We start from the raw sequence: 20378 nt of genomic DNA, 5'->3' as shown, positions 1-20378 counted from the left end.
GGCCTCTTCTGAATCTTCTCTGTTCTCTCACGACGTCCTGGGTGAATTAAGCCTTAAATTAGGATGTTTTCAGGTCGAAACAGGTCGAAACAGGCCGACGACGGCGCCTGGAAGCGCTGCACAACGTCCTGCTCTGTGGGAAGTCCTTACAGCGACAGAAACACCCCATAATCTCTCATCAGCCGTTAAACTTTTCACTGAAAACCAGCTTAATTTCTCAAATAGTGTCCACTCGGATATTCCTCACAGGTCCAGAAAAAATGTTGATAAAGCAACGCGCGCCGTCTCGAGCAGCGTGTGAAACAAAGGAATTCAGCCGAGAGGGCGGGACCACATCTCACTCAAGGCCTGCCCACAGGGAAATGACGTCACCGACACGCGTGAAAAAACTCACGCATGCGCACGAGGGTTCAAGCATGATTGGTGTAATTGCACGTCATTCAAATCCATATAGTTAAAAAAAAATAAAAGGGTCGGTTTATTATCTAATAGACCACGTAGATTTACATTTTATGGGCTGTAATAATTTTTATTCATCCCCTTTTCAGAATACTAAATGTCAGTCACATTTATTAAAAATTATTCAATAATGTATATTAGCAATTGTGCAGTGTAGACAGAACTAACCAATTTAATACAAAAAAAGAAAGAAATCTGCAGTTGACCATTTCACAGTGTCTTCAACCCAGTGAAATTTAACGTAATTAACAAAAGTTGAAGAGATGGTGCCTTTCAGATTTCTGATGGAATACGGGCTGAATGGGAAGTTAATAATAGGAGGGAAGCAGGAGACAGATCAATGCAGAGAAACATTAGCTGTCCCACAGGATGGGAGATGAAGGTTATAAAAGGGAGAAGGGTGGGGAGAAACGAAGAAGAGTACGCACAATGCAGCAATGGGACACAGGCCAAATAAGAGTAAAAAGAAAAAGGAAAAGTGCAAATAGAATACAGGAAAACTTGAGCAGTAGTAGCTACCTAGAAGGGACAGAAAGAGTAATAAAAGTAATAAAAGTTGGAGAAATCTCTATCAGCAGCTGTTCAACTGATGGAACAAAGAGGAGCCAGGAGAACAGTAGTGAACAGGAGAAGTACAACAAGCTCCGCTGCTGGAAGAGAGCTTTGCATCCACCTGCATACACATCAAACAGGCCTGGCCAAATGTAATCAGTCATCCTGACAACTCTAATCATTTCATTTTCAGAGAGAAGACAGGACATCTCTAGGCACGAACGGTATGCAGGCTCGTACAGTGCTGCACAGGGTCTGCTGGCTGTGAGTAGATAAGTGAAGTAGCAGTGTGAAGTAGTAGTGTGGCGTGTACACATGTGTACAGCATATGCAGGGTACTCACAGCTGCTGCTCCAAGACTTCAGCAGAGACTTGATGCTGATCTCAAAGAAGACCGAATCCTGCAGGCCAAGCATGGCGGCTGTCGAAACATGGGCTTCGCCAGAAGGCACTAATTTTTTTTTTTTTTTTTTTTTTTTATTACAGGGCTACTGTCATTTCACTTTGCTCCAAAGGATACACCTGCACAGCTTTGTTAAAAACTAAACAAAACAAAACCTAAAAGGCACACTTTCAGCTCGTCTCTCGTGGCTGCTTACTGATCTCGACAGGTGCCATTTAAATGCAACATCCTAAATAACAGCCCGTATGTGCAGCTAACTGAGGAAGAAGCCCAAAGTAGGGCTTCAAGTATGGTTTTACTGTTGCCTAGTTCACTGACAAACAGAATTACCCTGTGAAGAGAGAGAGAGCATAGCCTGGCTAGTTAGAGAAGTATTCCATTCCTGTGCCAGCTTCCCATTTTCCAGTTCAGAGTCCCTCGCTTCCACTTTAGCATAGCAAACTCCAGAAAGGCACGACACCGCTGCACAGCAACTTTTGCTCCAGCAAAAGAAAAGCAGTACATGAAGTTTTGACAACGCACAGCAATATTCCCTCTCCTCTTCCTGTGTGTATGCCAGTCCAAGCCTGCTTGCGCTGTCAGATACCCCTCCCTCCGCAGAGCTCTCCCTCACCATTCGCTGGCAAGCAGCTCCTCCTCTTCCTGGCTAGCGCTTGTTCTTTTAGTGATGCCTGTTCTTTTCTCTCTGACAGTGTGAGAGCTTGTTTCAACAGCAAACAGAGGGAGGCAGGAGGAGAGGGTGGGGGTGGGTGATGTCATCAAAATGCTGCGAGTGTTCCCTGGCTGTTGATCAGCAATGCAAACGCATGCCAGAGTTGCTGCCGTGCTGCCTCTCCACTGGCCTATCAAGACACCACTTCCTGTAAGCTCTAAAGCAATACTGATGCGTCATACTTGACTGCAGTAGGAGGGAAGGAAAAACGAGAGGATGGAACAGAGTAGAAAAACAAATGAAGAATGGGAGTGTACACAGCACGAGTACAGCTAGACTTACTCCCATTCACTGCTAAAGCAATTTAAGAACACCATTCTTAAAACTAGTCAGGGATCTATTAAAGTGTGTGTTATACATGTATCTCTCCACCAAGGCTAAACAGACATTGAATACAGCAAAAAACAAATCCTGATCACTATTTACCTGAGGCCAAAATATGGCCATTTGGGTATTGTGAAGACTTTACGTCCATCGGTCTGTCTGTGCTCAGCATAAGTGCAGTCCTATTACTGCCAGGGTCTTCAAATTCACAGGGAACATTCTTGGGACACAGACCTTGGACAAGTTCAAAGATGGCTAACCCTGACCTATTTTAAGATGTCAAAAGGTCACATTCTGTTTCCTATTTTTAAGCTCATAATAAAATCATTGGTGTTTATTTGTCTGTCTGACAAATAAATACATCAAAACTATTGCACAGATTTTGATAAGATTTTCACCACAGATGGATATTAGGCCATGGAAGACTCCATAAATTTTGGAGGTGATCCAGGTCCGGATTCTGGATCAAGATTTCACTTTATATAGGCTTTGAAAGAATACAGCAAAACTGCTTCACGGATTCTCATCACGTTTGCACCACAGATAGATATTGGAGCATGAAAGGCTCAACTGAGTTTTGGAGGTGATCCAGATCTGGATTCTGGCTCAAGATTTCACTTTATATAGGCTTTGAAGGATTATGTCATAAAACTTCATGGATTCTCATCAAATTTGCACTACAGATACATATTATGCCATGGAAGACTCCATTAAATTTTGGAGGTGGTACAGATCCAGATTCTGGATCAAGTGTCACTTTATAGGCTTTTAAAGTGGATATGACACCTAAAAGTAGGTAAAACTGAAATAAATATCAAAATATACATACAGTATAGTAAGTTGAAAGTGGTTTTAATTCTTATCACAGAAATAAAGTTTGTACAGTTTCTCAAAAGTGTGTTTCTTGGAAAGTGCGCTGGCAGCGTTCCATCAACGGTCATGTGATGCCGTGATGTCACAGCATGTAGAGTCCCATCTTTGTCTGTTAGATTGACAACAGGAACAGATGGACCTCAGCATGGACAGTGACGAGATCGAGAACTTTTCTGACTCCTCTTCAAGTGTGGATTATTTCTGACTCGGATCCTGAGGATGTCGCCGCAGTGATTAGACCCTACAGATTGGAGCCATATCTTTCGGACGAACATTCAAACCAGGAGCATTCTGACAGCGAAAATAATGTTGACAGTGTTTATGGCGGAGCCGAAGCAGAGGCAAGAGATGTGCCAATTCTGACGGATTTTGAAAGGCTGCAGAATATGGAATGGTAAAGGAGGCTTTGATTTTTGTTGCTGCTGTTTATAACACTCTAATTACTGTATAGCATTTTCGATTCGAGCATCTGTTTACTGCCTTTGTTATTGTTCCGGAGCCGTGACAGTATAGCTATTACCTTCGGGTTTTTGCCGTTTTCGAGTGCCAGGCATTGCATTCATCCGTGTTTAGTTACGTTATTTTCATGAAAGAATAGGAAATAAACGGCGAAAGTTTTGAGAAAGATCACTGAAAACAACACTAAACATGCCGCCGCCTTGTTTACATGCCACCGCCGTGTTTACTGCGTAAGTTCCTTGACCATTTCAAGATTATTGTGAACATATTATTTGGGGTTGACATTTTATGTGTTCCTGTGAGCGGTGCGAGAACATGGAGACGGTAGAGGAAAGTGTCTGCTGTCGGGAGCAAATGCGGCTGTGTAAGCGGAGCGAGCGGCACCCTGACATTTCGTGCATCACACAACACTGCGGCTTTTGATCAATCTGCCTGGACTTGAAAAGGCTAAAACCTTTCGCCCTTGTGTTTGTGCAATATGCTGCGACACACTGGTCAGGCATATCGAAAACAAGTCCCTGAGAGCTGTGTTTAATCAAAGTTTCTGCCGCTAAAAAAAAAAAGTGTAAACAACGGTTGCCAGGCGCGCAAGCCGATACGGTCTACACGTAGTGACATATTTTAGGCTTGGTGCTCAGCGGGAAGCTGGTCATGGGGCATGCACATTTTTCAGTGGTGGGACGTTCAAATGTTATATATAACGGGAGAACCGCGTCCATTTAACCAAAACGCTTAGGTTGATCGAATTATATAACCTTTGTTACATGTAATAAGACTATGTTGTCTTTAAGTGTCATATCCACTTTAATGATTACATCAAAACTACTTCACGGATTCTCACCAAATTTACAACACAAATAGATATTATGTCACGGAAGACTCCACTGAATTTTGGACTTTGTGACACATTGATGGACACCAGAAATCTCTGACTGCTCTTGTTTAAGATGTTTTTTGGCCTTGACAGCTCCTTGTATGCCAAGCAAAATAAATTATGCAATATAGGATTTTCTTATATTTTTCTATACTTCAGCTCCAAAAATTGTTATTCTGACAGAAAAAAGTTACCATCAGATTTTGTAAAGTGGCCTCATAATGGCAATGTCCGACAGCAGCTATTGAAACCGATTTAATATTAACAAGAACAGACAATATTTAGTGGTTTTGCCTTTTCTAGGAGTCCATTATCCAGAATTTCACATGCAGGAATCATCAGGACTAAACGTGCATGCACAGTCAGTTCTGGTATGTAAAGAAAGAACAAAAAAGCTTTGATCATAACAAATGTGGGGAAATGTTGCTACATTCTCTGTACGGATATCCCTACAAAAAAATAGATTTTGGCTGCTATATTAATATTTAAAATTTCAGTTATAGCACCTTTCAATAACAGATCAAATGACAGCTCTGTGATCAAGCTCACAAAATGACAGCGCATGCACCGCAAAGGCCGAGTGGCTCACACAATGGAATCACATTTTAACATTATTTCCATGACCGTTGTCTTATTTGTTGTGAAAATTACTTGAAATTGAGTTACAGCCATAAAAGTGACTAACAGGTGTTTAACGTGTGTGCAGCACAGTGGAACAGGAAAAAAACTGAACAGTCTTAGCAATGCCATACTAATCTGAGTGCTACAAAAGCAACAAAATAATTACTGCTTTCCAAATTAATGGTGATTTGTCCTCATTTTGTTATTTCATTGTTGTTACTTTGTGTTGAAGTGATTAAATATATACACTTCTAGCCTGGCAGGGGTTCTTGTTGGCCTGGTAGCCCGCGAGGCTATAGCGGAAACACTGAACAGGGATAGACACCGACTACTTTTGGCTACTGGCCCACGGGGCCGGTAACTTTGAGAAGTCACTGGCCCCACTAAAATTCAACTAGCCCAGGCGTATGTGCGCAACACAAACTACAGCCGTCAAAATTTAAAAAATTTGATTAAATTTCATCTATTCTGGTGTATTCTAAGGCTGAAATGAATGAACACTAAGACTTGCCATTAGTTTACTGCTTTTTTGCATTTCAGATTTTGTTTGAACATGTTTATGTTTGAACTTATTTTGTACATAACTTGTGTTACTTATTTACATTATTCATTGTTGAGCATGTCGGTAACACTTGTACAGAATAACAATAAAAGTGTTAAATTGTTAGTATTTAACCTGTTATTTTTATTTCAAGTTTTCATTAATTTTTTTAAGTTGGAACTGACCTTGCATCTGTGACCATGTGGAAACAAACCATCTTTTTCTTTTATTTTTCTTGTAGAACTTGCCTCTCTCCCTTAATTCTTCCTCTTATGACCAATTCCTTTAGCATTTGTTTTTCCTGGCTGTTGTCCGGGTTTGGGTAGCTGTAATTTAAACAGATTAGAGTTCCATTCAATCAAAGGCGTTCTGTTCTGTTTGCGTCTTTGTTTGCTTCCTGCGCTGTTCATATATTTTTTAAAAACACATAGCACTGTGTGTGGATCTCAGCAGCAGCAGCAAACACTGGCTGCCCTACCTCACAGACAAAGTGTACTTTTTTTAGTGAATCAAAGTGAATTATTCAGATTAACTGACTAATCAAGCAGCATGGTGGCTGAGTAGCTAGCACTGTTGTCTTACAGCAAGAAGGTCTTGGGATTGCTTCCTCCCTGGGTTTTTCTGTGTGGAGTTTGCATGTTCTTCTCTGTGTTCACATGGATTCCCTCTCTGTGCCCTTCTTGCTTCCACGTCCAAATACATGCAGGTTAGGTGAGCCGGAAACTTTAACTTGACTGCAGGTGTGTGTGCAAGTGTGAATGAGTTTGTCAGTGTATGTGTGGCCCTGTGATAGACTGGCGTCCTGTCCAGGGTGTGCCCCGTCTCTCTCACCCTGTGTCTGCTTGAATCGGCTCCAGCCACCTCATGACCCTTGATTGGAGTAAGCAGGTATAGAAAATGAATGCAAGAACTGACTAATCAAAAAACACCTTTATCAGGCCGATTCTAATTGGGTTTGATTGGTTTTGATCTGATCATCAACAGGGCGTACAGTGGATTTATAAATGCAGCTTTTGAGGAAATCAATGCAGAACAGTCGCACGCCACAGCCCCACATCACTGAAGCGGAGCACGAGGTGTGCATGTCATTCAGCAATCTACTCAGTCCGATTTTAATGTGAATGCTTCAAAATAAAAGCAGTTATCACTTTAAAAACAAGTCAGCATGACAAAATCACACTTTGGAATTAGCATTTCACCAAGCTTCATAAAAAGACAAAAAAACAACTTCTATTCTGCTTAAGTCTGTCAAATGGTAAAATAATGCTCATGTGCTGTATATCCTAAAAAGAAAGGGTAAATTAGCTGTACTTGATGTCAGATTATGGTATAACAGCAATCACACCGCATTAATTTTGTGAACAACCTGATTACACCCAGAGTCATGGGCATTACATCACTGCTTTGCCATTAGGCAAGAATGGATACACAGGTTTACTACACACTGAAAAAGCCTGGTGTGTGTGTCTGAGAGATTCAAAACAATAAATCATTTGATAATTCAATACAGCGTTGGTGGCATTCCTCTCTCTCCTCACGGTGAAGAAACAGATCCCCATGACATCAAGAAATTTGTAGACAGACACAGGATTAGGTTTGTTAACCAAACATTCTGAGAAATGGCAACAAACAAATGCTCTTTGTCTTCTTCAGTTTTGTTTTCAATTCTCTCGCCCTCACTCTCTTACTCTGTCACATGTTCTTCACTACAAATTATGCAAAACAAGTCAGAGCTCATTGCAAACCAACAGTAAACAAGCACATGCTTTGTCAAATGCTTGGCTGGTGCTACTTGTGCTGCAGGCTTCCACCAAGTGGTTATGAATCTATGCCATATAAACAATCAGATTTTCTACAGTGCCTTCCACACTGTATAGAAAGTTAAAGTGCATATCACAAGTAAATGAAATGTCAAATGAACTGACAAGTCTAAATAAATAAATAATTATGAAAATACTGATGTATTGCCTTTTATTTTTGGTGCCATATACCTTGAGAAATTAAGCCATAAACATGGAGAATTTAGCCTGACTTCACCTCCCACTGATAAATGCTCAAAAATGTGAACCTATGAGAAATGTGGACTTTGATGACATCATGTAAGGTAACGCCCCTCAAGGTCCTCCCTCTACTGAAATGAATGGGGAAAAACTGAATATTTGCCATTAGAAATCAGTGTTTTATGTGGACTTTGATGGTGAATACTTCAAAATTGTTAACCCTCTGGGGCCGACTCTGTCGTATATGACGGCTAAGACCAAGCTTTATTAAATTATAAATAACTTTTGAATGATATGAGATAGAAACTTACTTTTTTTTTTGCTGAAAGGTTAACTCTGCGGACTTTCGAGCCAGCCATCGGCCATCTTTGTACTCCTCATAGAAGCTGTGTGATGACGTGCGCAATGTGAGTGTCCAGTCGGAATTGGTTCACCATCACATGGTTTTCCAAAATCCAATCGTAGGGCAGATTTACCTCACGTGAAAAGCCAAAGATCATTTTTCAGGAGTGATGTGTTACTAGTTGGCCCGTTTGAATAGCCCCCTGGGTGCTCCAATGAGTACATACTATTAGTACATACTCAGTGCGCCCTGCGCCATTACGCACAGTGATCAGTGAAAGCAGGAGCAGAAGGAGAGCCTCTGATGACAATCTCACGTGCTCAAACAGGATTGTAACTATCAGGATTACTACACTAGTTTGCATGTGAATGTTACTGGATAGCTCTGTTGCTTTCTCTGCGTAAAGCACTGTTTACCATATCAATGGACAACAAAACGCATAGACCATTTTAATATATTATACAATGTTCAAATTGTGCATTTGTGTTTATTGTTTGAACCTTTTAGTTGTACAGTCTTTCACACAAGACCTCAAATTACCTTTATAAAGTGTCAAAACAGTTGTTTATTATAGTTTGCTGTGTCTTTTGAATAAATGTGTGGAAAATTATTTTTCACTTTGTTTTCCTTGCCTATTTTCGAATGTAAACCTTTATTACACTTATAAAACACAACAAAAACATATATTCTGAAAGCACAGGTTGTCCTGAAAAAAAGAGACATAAAACTTGATTGTGGGATGCAGGAAGAGCTGTTAACAGCAATAATAAAACATTTTTATTGCCCTTGGACCCCAGAGGGTCCGAGGGCATGTGTTTAGGAGAGTGCAGTAATACGACTAGTGATGTTTATTAGGTGGACAGTTTTTCAAAAGATAACATTTTGAGGAGGGAAGTGCGAGCTTGTTTTATTTCATTCTTTTAAGTGTCTCTCAGACAGATTGCAGAAATGAACCGAGCACAGCATGAGAATGGTCTTCAAAAAAGTGAACAAACCAAAGACTCCATCTCTTTCCGTTCATGCGGCCAGGAGAACTCTTAAACCATGTTGCCTCTAACGAAAAAGTGGAACTGGCCGTGTTAGAACGTGACGACCAGCTTCCAGCCGTTTGTGCTATTGGCTAACTTGAACTAAAATGGTAACTAAACTACGTTACATTACTGGGAACCAGTAAGTCTGGTGGAGGAACTCTGTTTTTCTGTGGAGAAAAGACAGCGCCACACAGCAGATCAATAATTCTACATGGCTCTGTGTACGAACACAGCAGAACTGAAATCAGCGACACCACGGTCACAGTATGTCATCATTACTATCCAGACTATGTGATTTTTTTTCTCTTCTGAATACACCGTGGGTTACAAAAAGTCAGAGACAGGCATATGCTGATTGCAAGATACAAGAATTTTTCTTGAAAGGCAAATTAAAGCCATCTTACATGTGTAGCCAAAAAGCAACCTGGAATGACTGTATGCTAGTGTACGTCATGAAGTGGACTATTACTGGATACAGATGGAATGATTTTGAGGCAGCAAATAGTCAGCACCTGAATTGACGACGTATAAAAATTCCTGTGAATATGTTGTGCATTTTTCAGATGCAGCATGGCTAACATTATTTTTATCAGCTACATCAGTGCCCACACAAGTTACAGAGTTGGAAGAAATGATTCATAATATATTAGGGCTGTCACAGTAGTCGACATTATCAATAATGTCGACACGTATTTTCATTGTCGACAAATCGCCCAATCATGTTTTACCATTCAAAAACTATCATTTTGGTCCGGCGACGTGTTTTGTGGAAGCGCTAACTGCAACAGGAACTTGGGGAGGGCGGTGTTTCCTCAAGGGAGAAGCGGATACGGTAGACAAGAGATTTTTTTTTTTTCCTACGCAAAGACTCTGCTATAACGCACTCAGATAAACAATGGCGGGGCAGAAACAGCAAGGAGCCGAAGCAGAGTTAACAGAGAAATTTAGAGCAAGACCGAAACAATCCAAAGCATGGGAGCATTTCACAGAAAACAAAGCCGTCACTTACATGCAGACTGTGCAAAGTCGTGCTTTAATCCGCTTATACCATGGTCCCACATATTGAGCTAACACACAAATATTTAAGTTAACAGAACTTGATAAAAATGTGTGAGTATTTGGGACTATTTTATGTTTGGTCTATGATGCTCTTACCGAGTCTGCGGGCTCGCGCCACAGCGGGCCACTCACACGCCCCCCCGCTCTGTTGCGCTGTGACAAACTCTGGCAAACAGGTCCAGAAACTACGCTCGCTGTTTTGATGCGGCCGTTGCTTTTGCTGTTCTTCTCATCTGCTGTCCTCCTCTTTCCATTCCTCAAACATTTTATTTTATACTTTTAAGTTAAATGTGTGTTTTGTTTATCTGAATTTATCATAAGTATTTTGATTAAGGTCCATTAAGTGGACTTAAAAGGTCAATTCTAATGTGCACAGCAGCTTAATCATTTTTAGCAAGAAAAGAAAGTAATCGTTTGATTAGTCGATTAATTGAAAAAATAATCGCCAACTAATCGACAATGAAAATAATCGTTAGTGACAGCCCTATAATATATATAATTTTTTAAAAGATAGTGTTGACTGGAGTGATATGCCCTTTAAGGACATATATACAATGTTTTATTTTTCATTTCAGGATTGATGGTTAAAATTTATTTAGCTGCAGCCAAATGATATGTGAATTTAAATAAACTCAGCACACTAGCTTAGTGGTTAGCATTGCTTCACAGCAAGAAAGTTGTGGGATGTCTTCCCGCCTGGTCCTTGTGTGGAGTTTGCATGTTCTCCCCATGTTTACGTGGATTCCATCCGAGTGCTCCAGCTTCCTCCCACTTCCAAAGACATGCCGATTAGTTGAATCTGAATCTTTAAACTGGCCGTAGGTTAGAGTCACGGAGGTTAATAATGAGTACTCAAGTCCGCAGTCGCAGTGTCCCGGCAAGGAGGTGTGGTCACCATTTTGGATCCAGGAGACTCAGTGGACAGCGCTCATAGCCACTCAATTAGTCTAGTCAAGAAACAGGTGGAATATGCCGGAAAGCTGCGCATGTTGGCAAAGCCACAAACTGAAGAAGAAGGGAGACAACATTTCCTTTCTTAAGTAAGTGGTTTTGGTTATTCTTGTCACTTTGTCCGTGACATTTGGTTGATAAACAGGTGTATGTTGCCTGCCATGCCTGTGTCATCCGAGGACATGGACCATTAACTCTTCACTTATGTCTAGTTGATATTTTCCCCTGCTAGACCGATGTCTACTTAAAATACTTGTCGTTAGTGATTAAAATTGTTTGACAAGACCAACGTTTTTCTTTTAATTTTGCGCCTTAAATAGCCACGCCACTGCTCGAAGATTATAATGACCTGCACTGTGCCACTTACACAGAGATGTGCACCCACACCACTGACTTCATGAATGAAACGCGGTCAATAAAGGATAATTGTGTAAAAATATAATATACACATATATAAATGTATTTTAATGGATTGATGAGTCATGCAGCAATGAATACACCAGCAGCTGCAGGACGTCTCAGCTCAGCTGAGCTGCTGATTTATTGCAGCTGGAACAGATCAGATCCATGTAACTTTCAACACTAATATTTGGGAATGTGTGTGTCAGTGTACATTTAATACTTTCCTTACATAATTTAATGTAAATTAATTTTACTGGCTCGACATCCAGGTCAGAATGCCATTTTAAGACGTATTTTGCAAGCTTTTTTCTATGTGTGTTCACTCACGTATCCGTATTGAAAATGCATTAACATCCGGGCACTTCATCAATATTTTGCCCAGTTAGGAGGTGTCTTGTCGCTGTCCATGAAGGGACATTCATATTCAGTAGGCAGCATTGGGAGTGTGGACTCTAGTACTCATTATTAACCTCTGTGGTTAGAGTGTGATTGTCTGTCTGTGGCCCTGTGACAGACTGGTGTCCTGTCCAGGATGTACCCCACCTCATGCCCAATGATGGCTTTAATCGACTCCAAATCCCTCAAGACCCTTAATTGGAATACTCTGGAATAAAATCAGAGTCACATCAACATGCAGATCAGTACTGAATCTCCTGTGGCAACACCAAGTGAAAAAGGGAGAAGCCAAAAGAACTTACTTTTACATTCATCCATTCCCAGTTTTATTCTTAGTACAAACCCAATTCCAATGAAGTTGGGACATTGTGTGAAATATAAATAAAAACAGAATACAATGATTTGCAAATCCTCTTCAACCTATATTCAGTTGAATACACCACAAAGACAAAAAAATTTAATGTTCAAACTGATAAGCTTCACTGTTTTTGTGCAAATATTTGCTCATTTTGAAATGGATACCTGCAACACATTTCAAAAAAGCTGGGACAGGGGCAACAGAAGACAGGGAAAGTTGAATGTTGTGGAATGTTCCAAACAGGTGTTCTTTGACAAGACAGGGAAAGTTGATGAATGCTCAAAGAACAACTGTTTGGAACATTCCACAGGTGAACAGATTAACTGGAAACAGGCGTGTCATGACTGGATATAAAAGGAGCATCCCCAAAAGGCTCAGCCATTCACAAGCAAAGATGGGGCAAGGATCACCGCTTTGTGAACAACTGCGTGAAAAAATAGTCCAACAGTTTAAGAACGATGTTCCTCAATGTTCAATTGCAAGTAGGGATTCCATCATCTACAGTCCATAATATAATCAGAAGATTCAGAGAATCTGGAGAACTTTCAACATGTAAGCAGAAGGTCGAAAATCAACACTGAATGCCCGTGACCTTCGATCCCTCAGGTGGCACATTAAAAACAGACATTATTGTGTAAAGGATCTTACCATGTGGGCTCAGGAGCACTTCAGGAAACCATTGTCAGTTAACACAGTTCATCACTACATCTACAAGTGCAAGTGAAAACTCTACCATGCAAAGCGAAAGCCATACAACATCCAGAAACACCGCCGCCTTCTCTGGGCCCGAGCTCATTTGAAATGGAAATGGAAAAGTGTGCTGTGGTCTGATGAGTCCACATTTCAAACTGTTTTTGGAAATCATGGACGTCGTGTCCTCTGGACACAAGAGGAAAAAGACCGTCCAGACTGTTACCATGCGCAAAGTTCAAAAACCAGCATCTGTGATGGTATGGGGGTGTGTTAGTGTCCATGGAATGGGCAACTTACACATCTGTGATGGTACCATCAATGTTGAAAGGTACATCCAGGTTTTGGAGCAACACATGCTCCCATCCGAGCAACATCTTTTTCAGGGACGTCCCTGCTTATTTCAACAAGACAGTGCCAAGCCACATTCTGTATGTGTTACAACAGCGTGGCTTCACAGTAAAAGAGTGCGGGTACTAGGGATGGTATTGGTAAGATCTTATCGATATCAATGCATTATTGATTCTGCTTATCGATCCGATTCCTTATCGATTCCCTTATCGATACCTCTTGTGAATTTTCTGTGTACTAAAAGCAGGCTTTACAGGTTTTCAACAACATTTAATTGAGTCTCAAAGTAAATAAATATGAAATTGGTAACTGGATCCTTGATCTCTGGACATAAATAAAAATAAAATCTGTAGATTTTGTCAAAAGCATTTCCTTTCAGACATTTTGGCATGAATGTCACGCCATACCTCTGAGCTGAGCTACTACACGTCAGCGCAGGATGTCTCATTTTGGAAGGAAGGAAAAAAAAACATGTTTTGATCGATTGTGCTACAACATTTGGAAAGAGGTGTCAACTGATTTAAACGCCGTTTCGCTTTGAATTTATTCACTCCGACAACATATATGATGACAATTGTAAATGAATATTATACAACAAAAATGTATTTTTTTATGCTTTTTGTCACGTTAAGAGACTGCATGCATGATATCCTGAAAACTTGCTAAAACAATTATAACAAATAATCCGTGTCTACTACGTTTAATCTGCGCGGAATTTAATAAACGCAAACCAAATTTCAGACATATTATATGTATTAGTCTGGAACAGAGAGGACAAAGTGTTGTAAAGAACAATAATCAAGATGTTAAAGAGCAAACTTCACTTTCCCCCAGAACGACATGATCAGGAAGCGATTGTAGCTCACAGCAGCTCCCATTGAAACTAACGGAGAGACAGCCTGTGATTCTCGCATGTTTACATAAAACAAATGCAATAACAACGTCTATAAACCCAGAGAATATATTCATGAGAGTTTTAGGCACAATATAAAAATAGTTTCATGTTGCAAGGTTAATGGTGTTGTCTGTGTGCAGCGGTTAAAGTGCAGCCTGATCAGAGCGTCTCAATGCAGTTCTCAATGTTACTGAGATCTCGCAGCGCGGCGACCTCTTCGAAGCTTTGCGGGATTTGAAACGTCAACGGGGTGAATATTCAGGGATGAAAGTTGTGAAAAAAAAAAAAGAAAAAAGCTGTAACCCAAAATTACCCCCCAACACCACCCACACAAAAATGTTTGAATTCTAGAAGCTCTGAAATGCAATCTGGGACTATTCCAGACAGTAAGTGCAGTGAGTGCAGCATCCATTTTGGTGAGAAATAAAACTCTTATTCAGATTCATTCCAGTAGTATTCTGCTCTTACTAGGATACAGCAGTTTTTTAGCTTGGCAGATAGTTCTGGAGGAAATCACTGAAGAACAAATTGAAAATATGGTTTGACCGAAACAAATTGTCATTAAACTTAAATAAAACAGGGATGAAGTGGAGGTGTAAGAGTCACTAGGTGTTCACAGGAAAGTTATTTAATTCAATACTTTTTATTTATGTTCATTGTCAGTTGGTTTTATATTTTCTGTTCACCATCTACCTTTTTATAGGAACCCTTCTGCCATTGTATCCTAAGATTTAAGGTAAAATAAGGTGGAGACAGCTAAGAAAATGATTCTATTTAATTCAATAACTTAACCCTTAGTTCCTGTTAACTATGCAATTTTTAATGTTAATTTCCTGTCTTAATGTATACACAATGATCATTATTATTTTAATGTTATTAGTATTTCATTTGTTTTTAAATGGACCACAATGGAATTATGTGTTTATACTTTCTTGTGTCATCCATGTATTTTTAATGTATTTACAACTATATGCACTTACACCCACCCTTTTAATATAAAAATGATCAACTGCCCCCTGCTGGAAAGGCACTCCAAAATGTTATTAGCAATGTTAGCTAATATTTGTGGGTTCTCCAAAACTAGTCATCCTATCAGTGTTCCGTTTTGGGGGCATTCATCCTTGACCCAAAATACATAAGCACGCCAAATGGCAAATGTCAGCTCTCCTCGGTTTACACACGCACACAGAGACCACCTGCCTATTATAATATAGATTGTTTCAACTTGATCTGGCACAAAATTAAAAAAATGTGAGATGACCTGAGATTCATGTCATGGGGAAAACATTTTTTAGACTCCAAAATATTTATTTCAAGTACATGTAAAGTTACAGTGGTGCTCTTCATTTGTACAATCGACAAGAGGTTCAAGAAGAAGGTGGTCCAATAATTATGTCTCCAATTAGACTTTATTATATATGCATACTAACCGTAAAAGCTCATGATACTAAGTTCACTGCCATACTGCCATCTACTCGTACAAATAAATGAAATTATAGCACAATACAATAACATGATTAAAAGTAAATCCAAACACACCATCCCTACACACACACACCGACCAACTTAATCCAGGAAAAACCTTGGGTTGGATTGTGGAAACAACTGTCTCAGGTGCCTTTGTTGGTGAGGGAAGATTTACTGACCTTGACTTTGCAGACAATGCTGTAATATTTGCAGAACAAATGGATGCCCTGACTGCAGCACTTGAGAAGTTGAGTGGGGAGTTGGAGTGTTTGGGTTTGCAACTGTCCTGGATCTAGACCAAGAATCAAGCTTTTGATGACATCTTTTAGGAATCACTGATGCCATGTTTAAAAGAGTAGCAACACCTTACAAAAAATAGTTGTCAATAAAGTAAAACATGCTTTGACACTTTAGGCGAATACCAGCAAGGCTGACAAAAACTGCAAACGAAAGAAATCCCAGATCTGTTACATCGATGACATAAATAACAGATAAAACTGTAGAGATTGAAGTTTCTTTCCTCAGCAACCACAATCTGCTGTCAACTACAGATTATTGAAAACATAGGCCCAGCATGTAGACATCGCAACCAAAGAAACATGGAATTAAGAAACAGTTCTCAACACTTAGTTATTTACATGAGCTTATTCACAGCAAATGCATACAGAGACCTCCGTCGACACAATTTACTGTAAACCCGATTCACTGCTGGAGAAATGCAGCGGTATAAGCACCCCCTCTCTGGGAACATCAGCATTAGGAGGTGCTGTCTGATCAGGCTGACGGAGGAACAGGACTTCACATAAACATTGTTAAGGCAAAGAAGAGCTCAGTGATCAATAGTCTAAAACTAAATTCATAACCAAGGCTAGTCATAGTAGGTCCATTCACAAAGTGGACGCCCTGATTAACAATTAGCAACCCTGGCTGCAGACAGTGAAGGGGAGCCGCTCCTCCCAGGAGTCCACAGAGTGGAGGATGCATTTCCTGTCCTGGTGTCTCTGAAGGGCAGTGTTGAGAACAATAATCAATAGGAGCTGTAATTCAATCCAAAAACCTCCTGAATGGTGCCTGGGCAGCAGAGGGCACATCCCTTTCGTCCCATCACAGAAGCATGCATTACATTTCAAATGTGCATAGGTTCCGATGTCCACACAGAATTAGCCAGTGATTATATGGATGATTTTATGCTTTCCTTGAACAACTGCCATGAGATATTGCACTGTTGTGCTCTCAATTTTATGATGATGAAAGTTACCAAACATAGACAAACACCAGCAGTTAATTTTGCTTCAGCTCTGTGAGTAGCAAAAAAAAAAAAAAAGGAGAACAAAAGGTAATTTCTTAAATTTACCAGGTAAATCATGAGGCTGTTCATTTCAGCAAAATAATATTACAATGTCAGTAGCACAGTATCTCCATGGAATGACAAAGAGGAACACAGCAGCACTAGAAACAAATCTGAATTAAAACTCATCTCAGCATGGGAACAGAAGCCCATGTCACACGCCATTTAACGTCCCAGTTAGCAACACAACATCACAGTATTGATGACTGTAAGTCTATCCATGCACATGTGATAATTAGTGGTCACTGATGCATTTTATTGTTAATTATCCTTCTTGCTCGCGAGTTTGCAGGTGCATTTCTGGAAAAAAAAAAATCTTACGTTGCATTTCTCACCGTTTCTCGGGGTGTCGTACATTTTAAGAAAAGCAGAAAAACATCTCAATGGCCAACAGAGTGAAAAGAATGCTGCTACGTCCAATAACGAAGCATTTGAGCTTCCATTCGAAAGTGATGGCTCGGATTTACAGGACGTACAGAGAGGATACGACACATTTCACCCCAAAACTCTTAATTTTTTCTGACTGTCAGATTTTGAATTGTAACGTGATAACTCTACTGTCTGTGCTGTAGGATGCCATTTTACTTCCGCCATAAACGCACAAGTGAAATGTCTCCACAAAGCTGTTTTAACAGGTCACCTGAACATACAGTTGTATGTAAAGATTTGGGCACCCCTGATGATTTCCATGATTTTCCTTTATAAATCATTGAGATGAGATGAGATATACTTTATTGATCTCACAGTGGAGAAATTATGTTTACCTCAGACAGCAATTAGTCCACAACTATTACTTGTTTACCATAATAATGGCACACATCAGAATTAAAGACAGCAAATACACATTTGACATTGTTTATGTGCACTAAATTTGAAGAAGTCCGTTACACGAATTGAGGTAAGTGGGTGAAGGTCACGCAGCAACCCTGAGATGCGCCACCGTCAGCTTGGGGGGGACCAGCAGCAGCTAAAACTGCACCGCCCCCCCAGAAGGGGGGGAGACATAAAGTATCAGCCCTGCTACCATAAGACCAAAAATGAATAAATCCACAACGTCCTCAACGGAGAAAGGTGCCAAGCATGCAATACGCCAAGACCCCCAGGAGTCGAGAACATAGCCCACAGGATACGTTCCATCTGGGCAGGTAGGATCCCCCGGTCCTGACCTTCTTGTAAAAAAATGGTGTCAACAGCGTTCAGAGACCAGCTGATCAATTACATGGTAAATCCAATAGTAGTCCAATAGATCCAGTATCCAATATAATTTGAGGAATTCACAGTCTGGTGAAGTAGGGACTTGAAGGTTAAAGCAGAGAACAGAGAAGGGAGAGTGGAGGAGATGTGACCACCCTCGTCGGAGCACTAAGCTGATAATTGGTTGTTTGGATCAGCAATTTCAGTTAAATATATCATATAGCAGACAAACACAGCGATATTTGAGAAGTGAAATGACGTTTATAGGATTTACAGAAAGTGTACAACAATTCTTTAAAAAAAAAAATTAGGCAGGTGCATAAATTTGGGCATCCCAACAGAAAAATATACATCAATATTTAGTAGGTCCTTCTTTTCCACAAATAACAGCCACTAAACGCTTCCTATACCTTCCAATGAGAGTCTGGATTCTGGTTGAAAGTATTCTGGACCATTCTTCTTTACAAAACATCTCAGGCTTTTTGGTTTCCGAGCATGGACAGCCCGCTTAAAACCAAACCACAGATTTTCAATAATATTCAGGTCTGGGGACTGAGGTGGCCATTCCAGAACATTGTACTTGTTCTTCTGCATGAATGACTTAGTAGATTTTGAGCAGTGTTTAGGGTCGTTGTCTTGTTGAAAAATCCAGCCCCGGCACAACTTCAACTTTGTCACTGATTCTTGAACATTGTTCTCAAGAATCTGCTGATATTGACTGGAATCCATGTTCCAAAATGAAGCTGGCTTGTCCAAATGTGCTTTAGCATACCTAAAGCGACTGTTTGTGGCATTTACACAGAAAAGGCTTCCTCTGCATTACAGAATCATACAGCATCTCTTTGTGCAAAGTGCGCTGTATAGCTGAATGATGCACAGAGACACTATCTGCAGCAAGATCATGTTGTAGGGCTTTGGATCAGGTCTGTGGGTTGACTATGACTGTTCTCACCTTCCTTCGCTTCAGCTTATTGGAGATTTTTCTTGGCCTGTCACTTTGGGTCTTAACTAGTACTGTGCCTGCAGTCTGCCATTTCCTCACTATGTTCCTCACAGTGGAAACTGACAGCTGAAATCTCTGAGATAGCTTTCTGTATTCTTCCCCTAAACCATGATGTTGAACAATCTTTGTTTTCAGGTCATTTGAGAGGTGTTTAGAGGCTCCCATGTTGCCACTCATTAGAAGAGATGCAAAGAAGAGAAATATTTGCAAATGGTCACCTTAAATACCCTTTCTCATGATTGGATTCACATGTGTAAGGAAGTCAAGGGTCAATGAGCTTACCAAAGCAAATTTGATGTACCTGTTTAATTATTGCAAACTTTGTGTAAATTGTAAAAACTTCATTTTACTTCTCAAATATCAGTGCGTTCATCTGCTAAATGATATATTTAACTGAAATTTCTGATTCTGACAACCAAAAATTTATAAAGGAAAATCATGAAAATTACCAGGGGTGCCCAAACTTTTGCATACAACTGTACAGATGACGTTCTTACACTGGAAAAGCCAGAATATGTTATTTTCAGAAGATAATTGAGTTTCTATCCAACTTACCAGAATTGCGAGAGAGCTTTGTGAGGAGTTGACGTGGAGCTGCTGTGGGAGAACACTAAAATAGCAGAGATGATCTGCGAGAGAGCCACTTGTGTAAGTGGCCAAAAGACTCCAGCAACCGTGGCTCATGGTTAGTGGGGTGGACACACCTGTCCGCAACAGCTTATTCTTTTTCTACTTATTCTAAATCAGGACCACCATGGGAAAATGTCTCATGCTGGCAGCCATGGTCAACCCCTGTACAAAGAGGTGAGCTTAATCACAGCGGAACCATGGAGGACATCTGCCCACATAAGTATGGCATGGACCTGGACATAGCTCTCTGGCTGGCGATCGTGCGTGACGACTTCTTTGGTGGTGTGGACAAGGTGCAAGGTGCAGCACAAAGTACACCGTTCATTTTGCCAAAATGTATTGTTTTGTATTCCAGGCCAATGACGGACTTCCCACCAAATGATCACAGTAATGCATCTCTGAGCCTTTTGGCCTGAAGATGATGAATAATAACAACAATAAT

At 40.3% G+C, this 20378-nt stretch overlaps 1 protein-coding gene across 7 annotated transcripts in view; it reads right to left on the bottom strand.

Annotated features, from left to right (window-relative positions):
* The window catches only part of fryl (furry homolog, like), a 281561-nt gene that overhangs the window by 181557 nt on the left and 79626 nt on the right, over nucleotides 1-20378 (bottom strand). For 2 of the 7 annotated variants that reach the window (XM_034180523.1, XM_034180525.1), the window contains exon 1: nucleotides 1355-1868. The exons of 4 other annotated variants lie outside the window; for them this stretch is intronic. In XM_034180523.1, the coding sequence (XP_034036414.1) occupies nucleotides 1355-1427 (73 nt within the window). In that variant the 5' untranslated portion in view covers nucleotides 1428-1868. Of the gene's footprint in view, nucleotides 1-1354; nucleotides 1869-20378 lie in introns of those variants that run through there. One more of the 7 variants, XM_034180530.1, reaches the window with a different exon arrangement.

Source organism: Thalassophryne amazonica, chromosome 10 (assembly GCF_902500255.1).
Source record: "Thalassophryne amazonica chromosome 10, fThaAma1.1, whole genome shotgun sequence".
NCBI lineage: Eukaryota > Metazoa > Chordata > Actinopteri > Batrachoidiformes > Batrachoididae > Thalassophryne > Thalassophryne amazonica.
The sequence above is the reverse complement of the archived record's forward strand: the minus strand, read 5'-3'. Positions and strand labels throughout refer to the sequence as shown.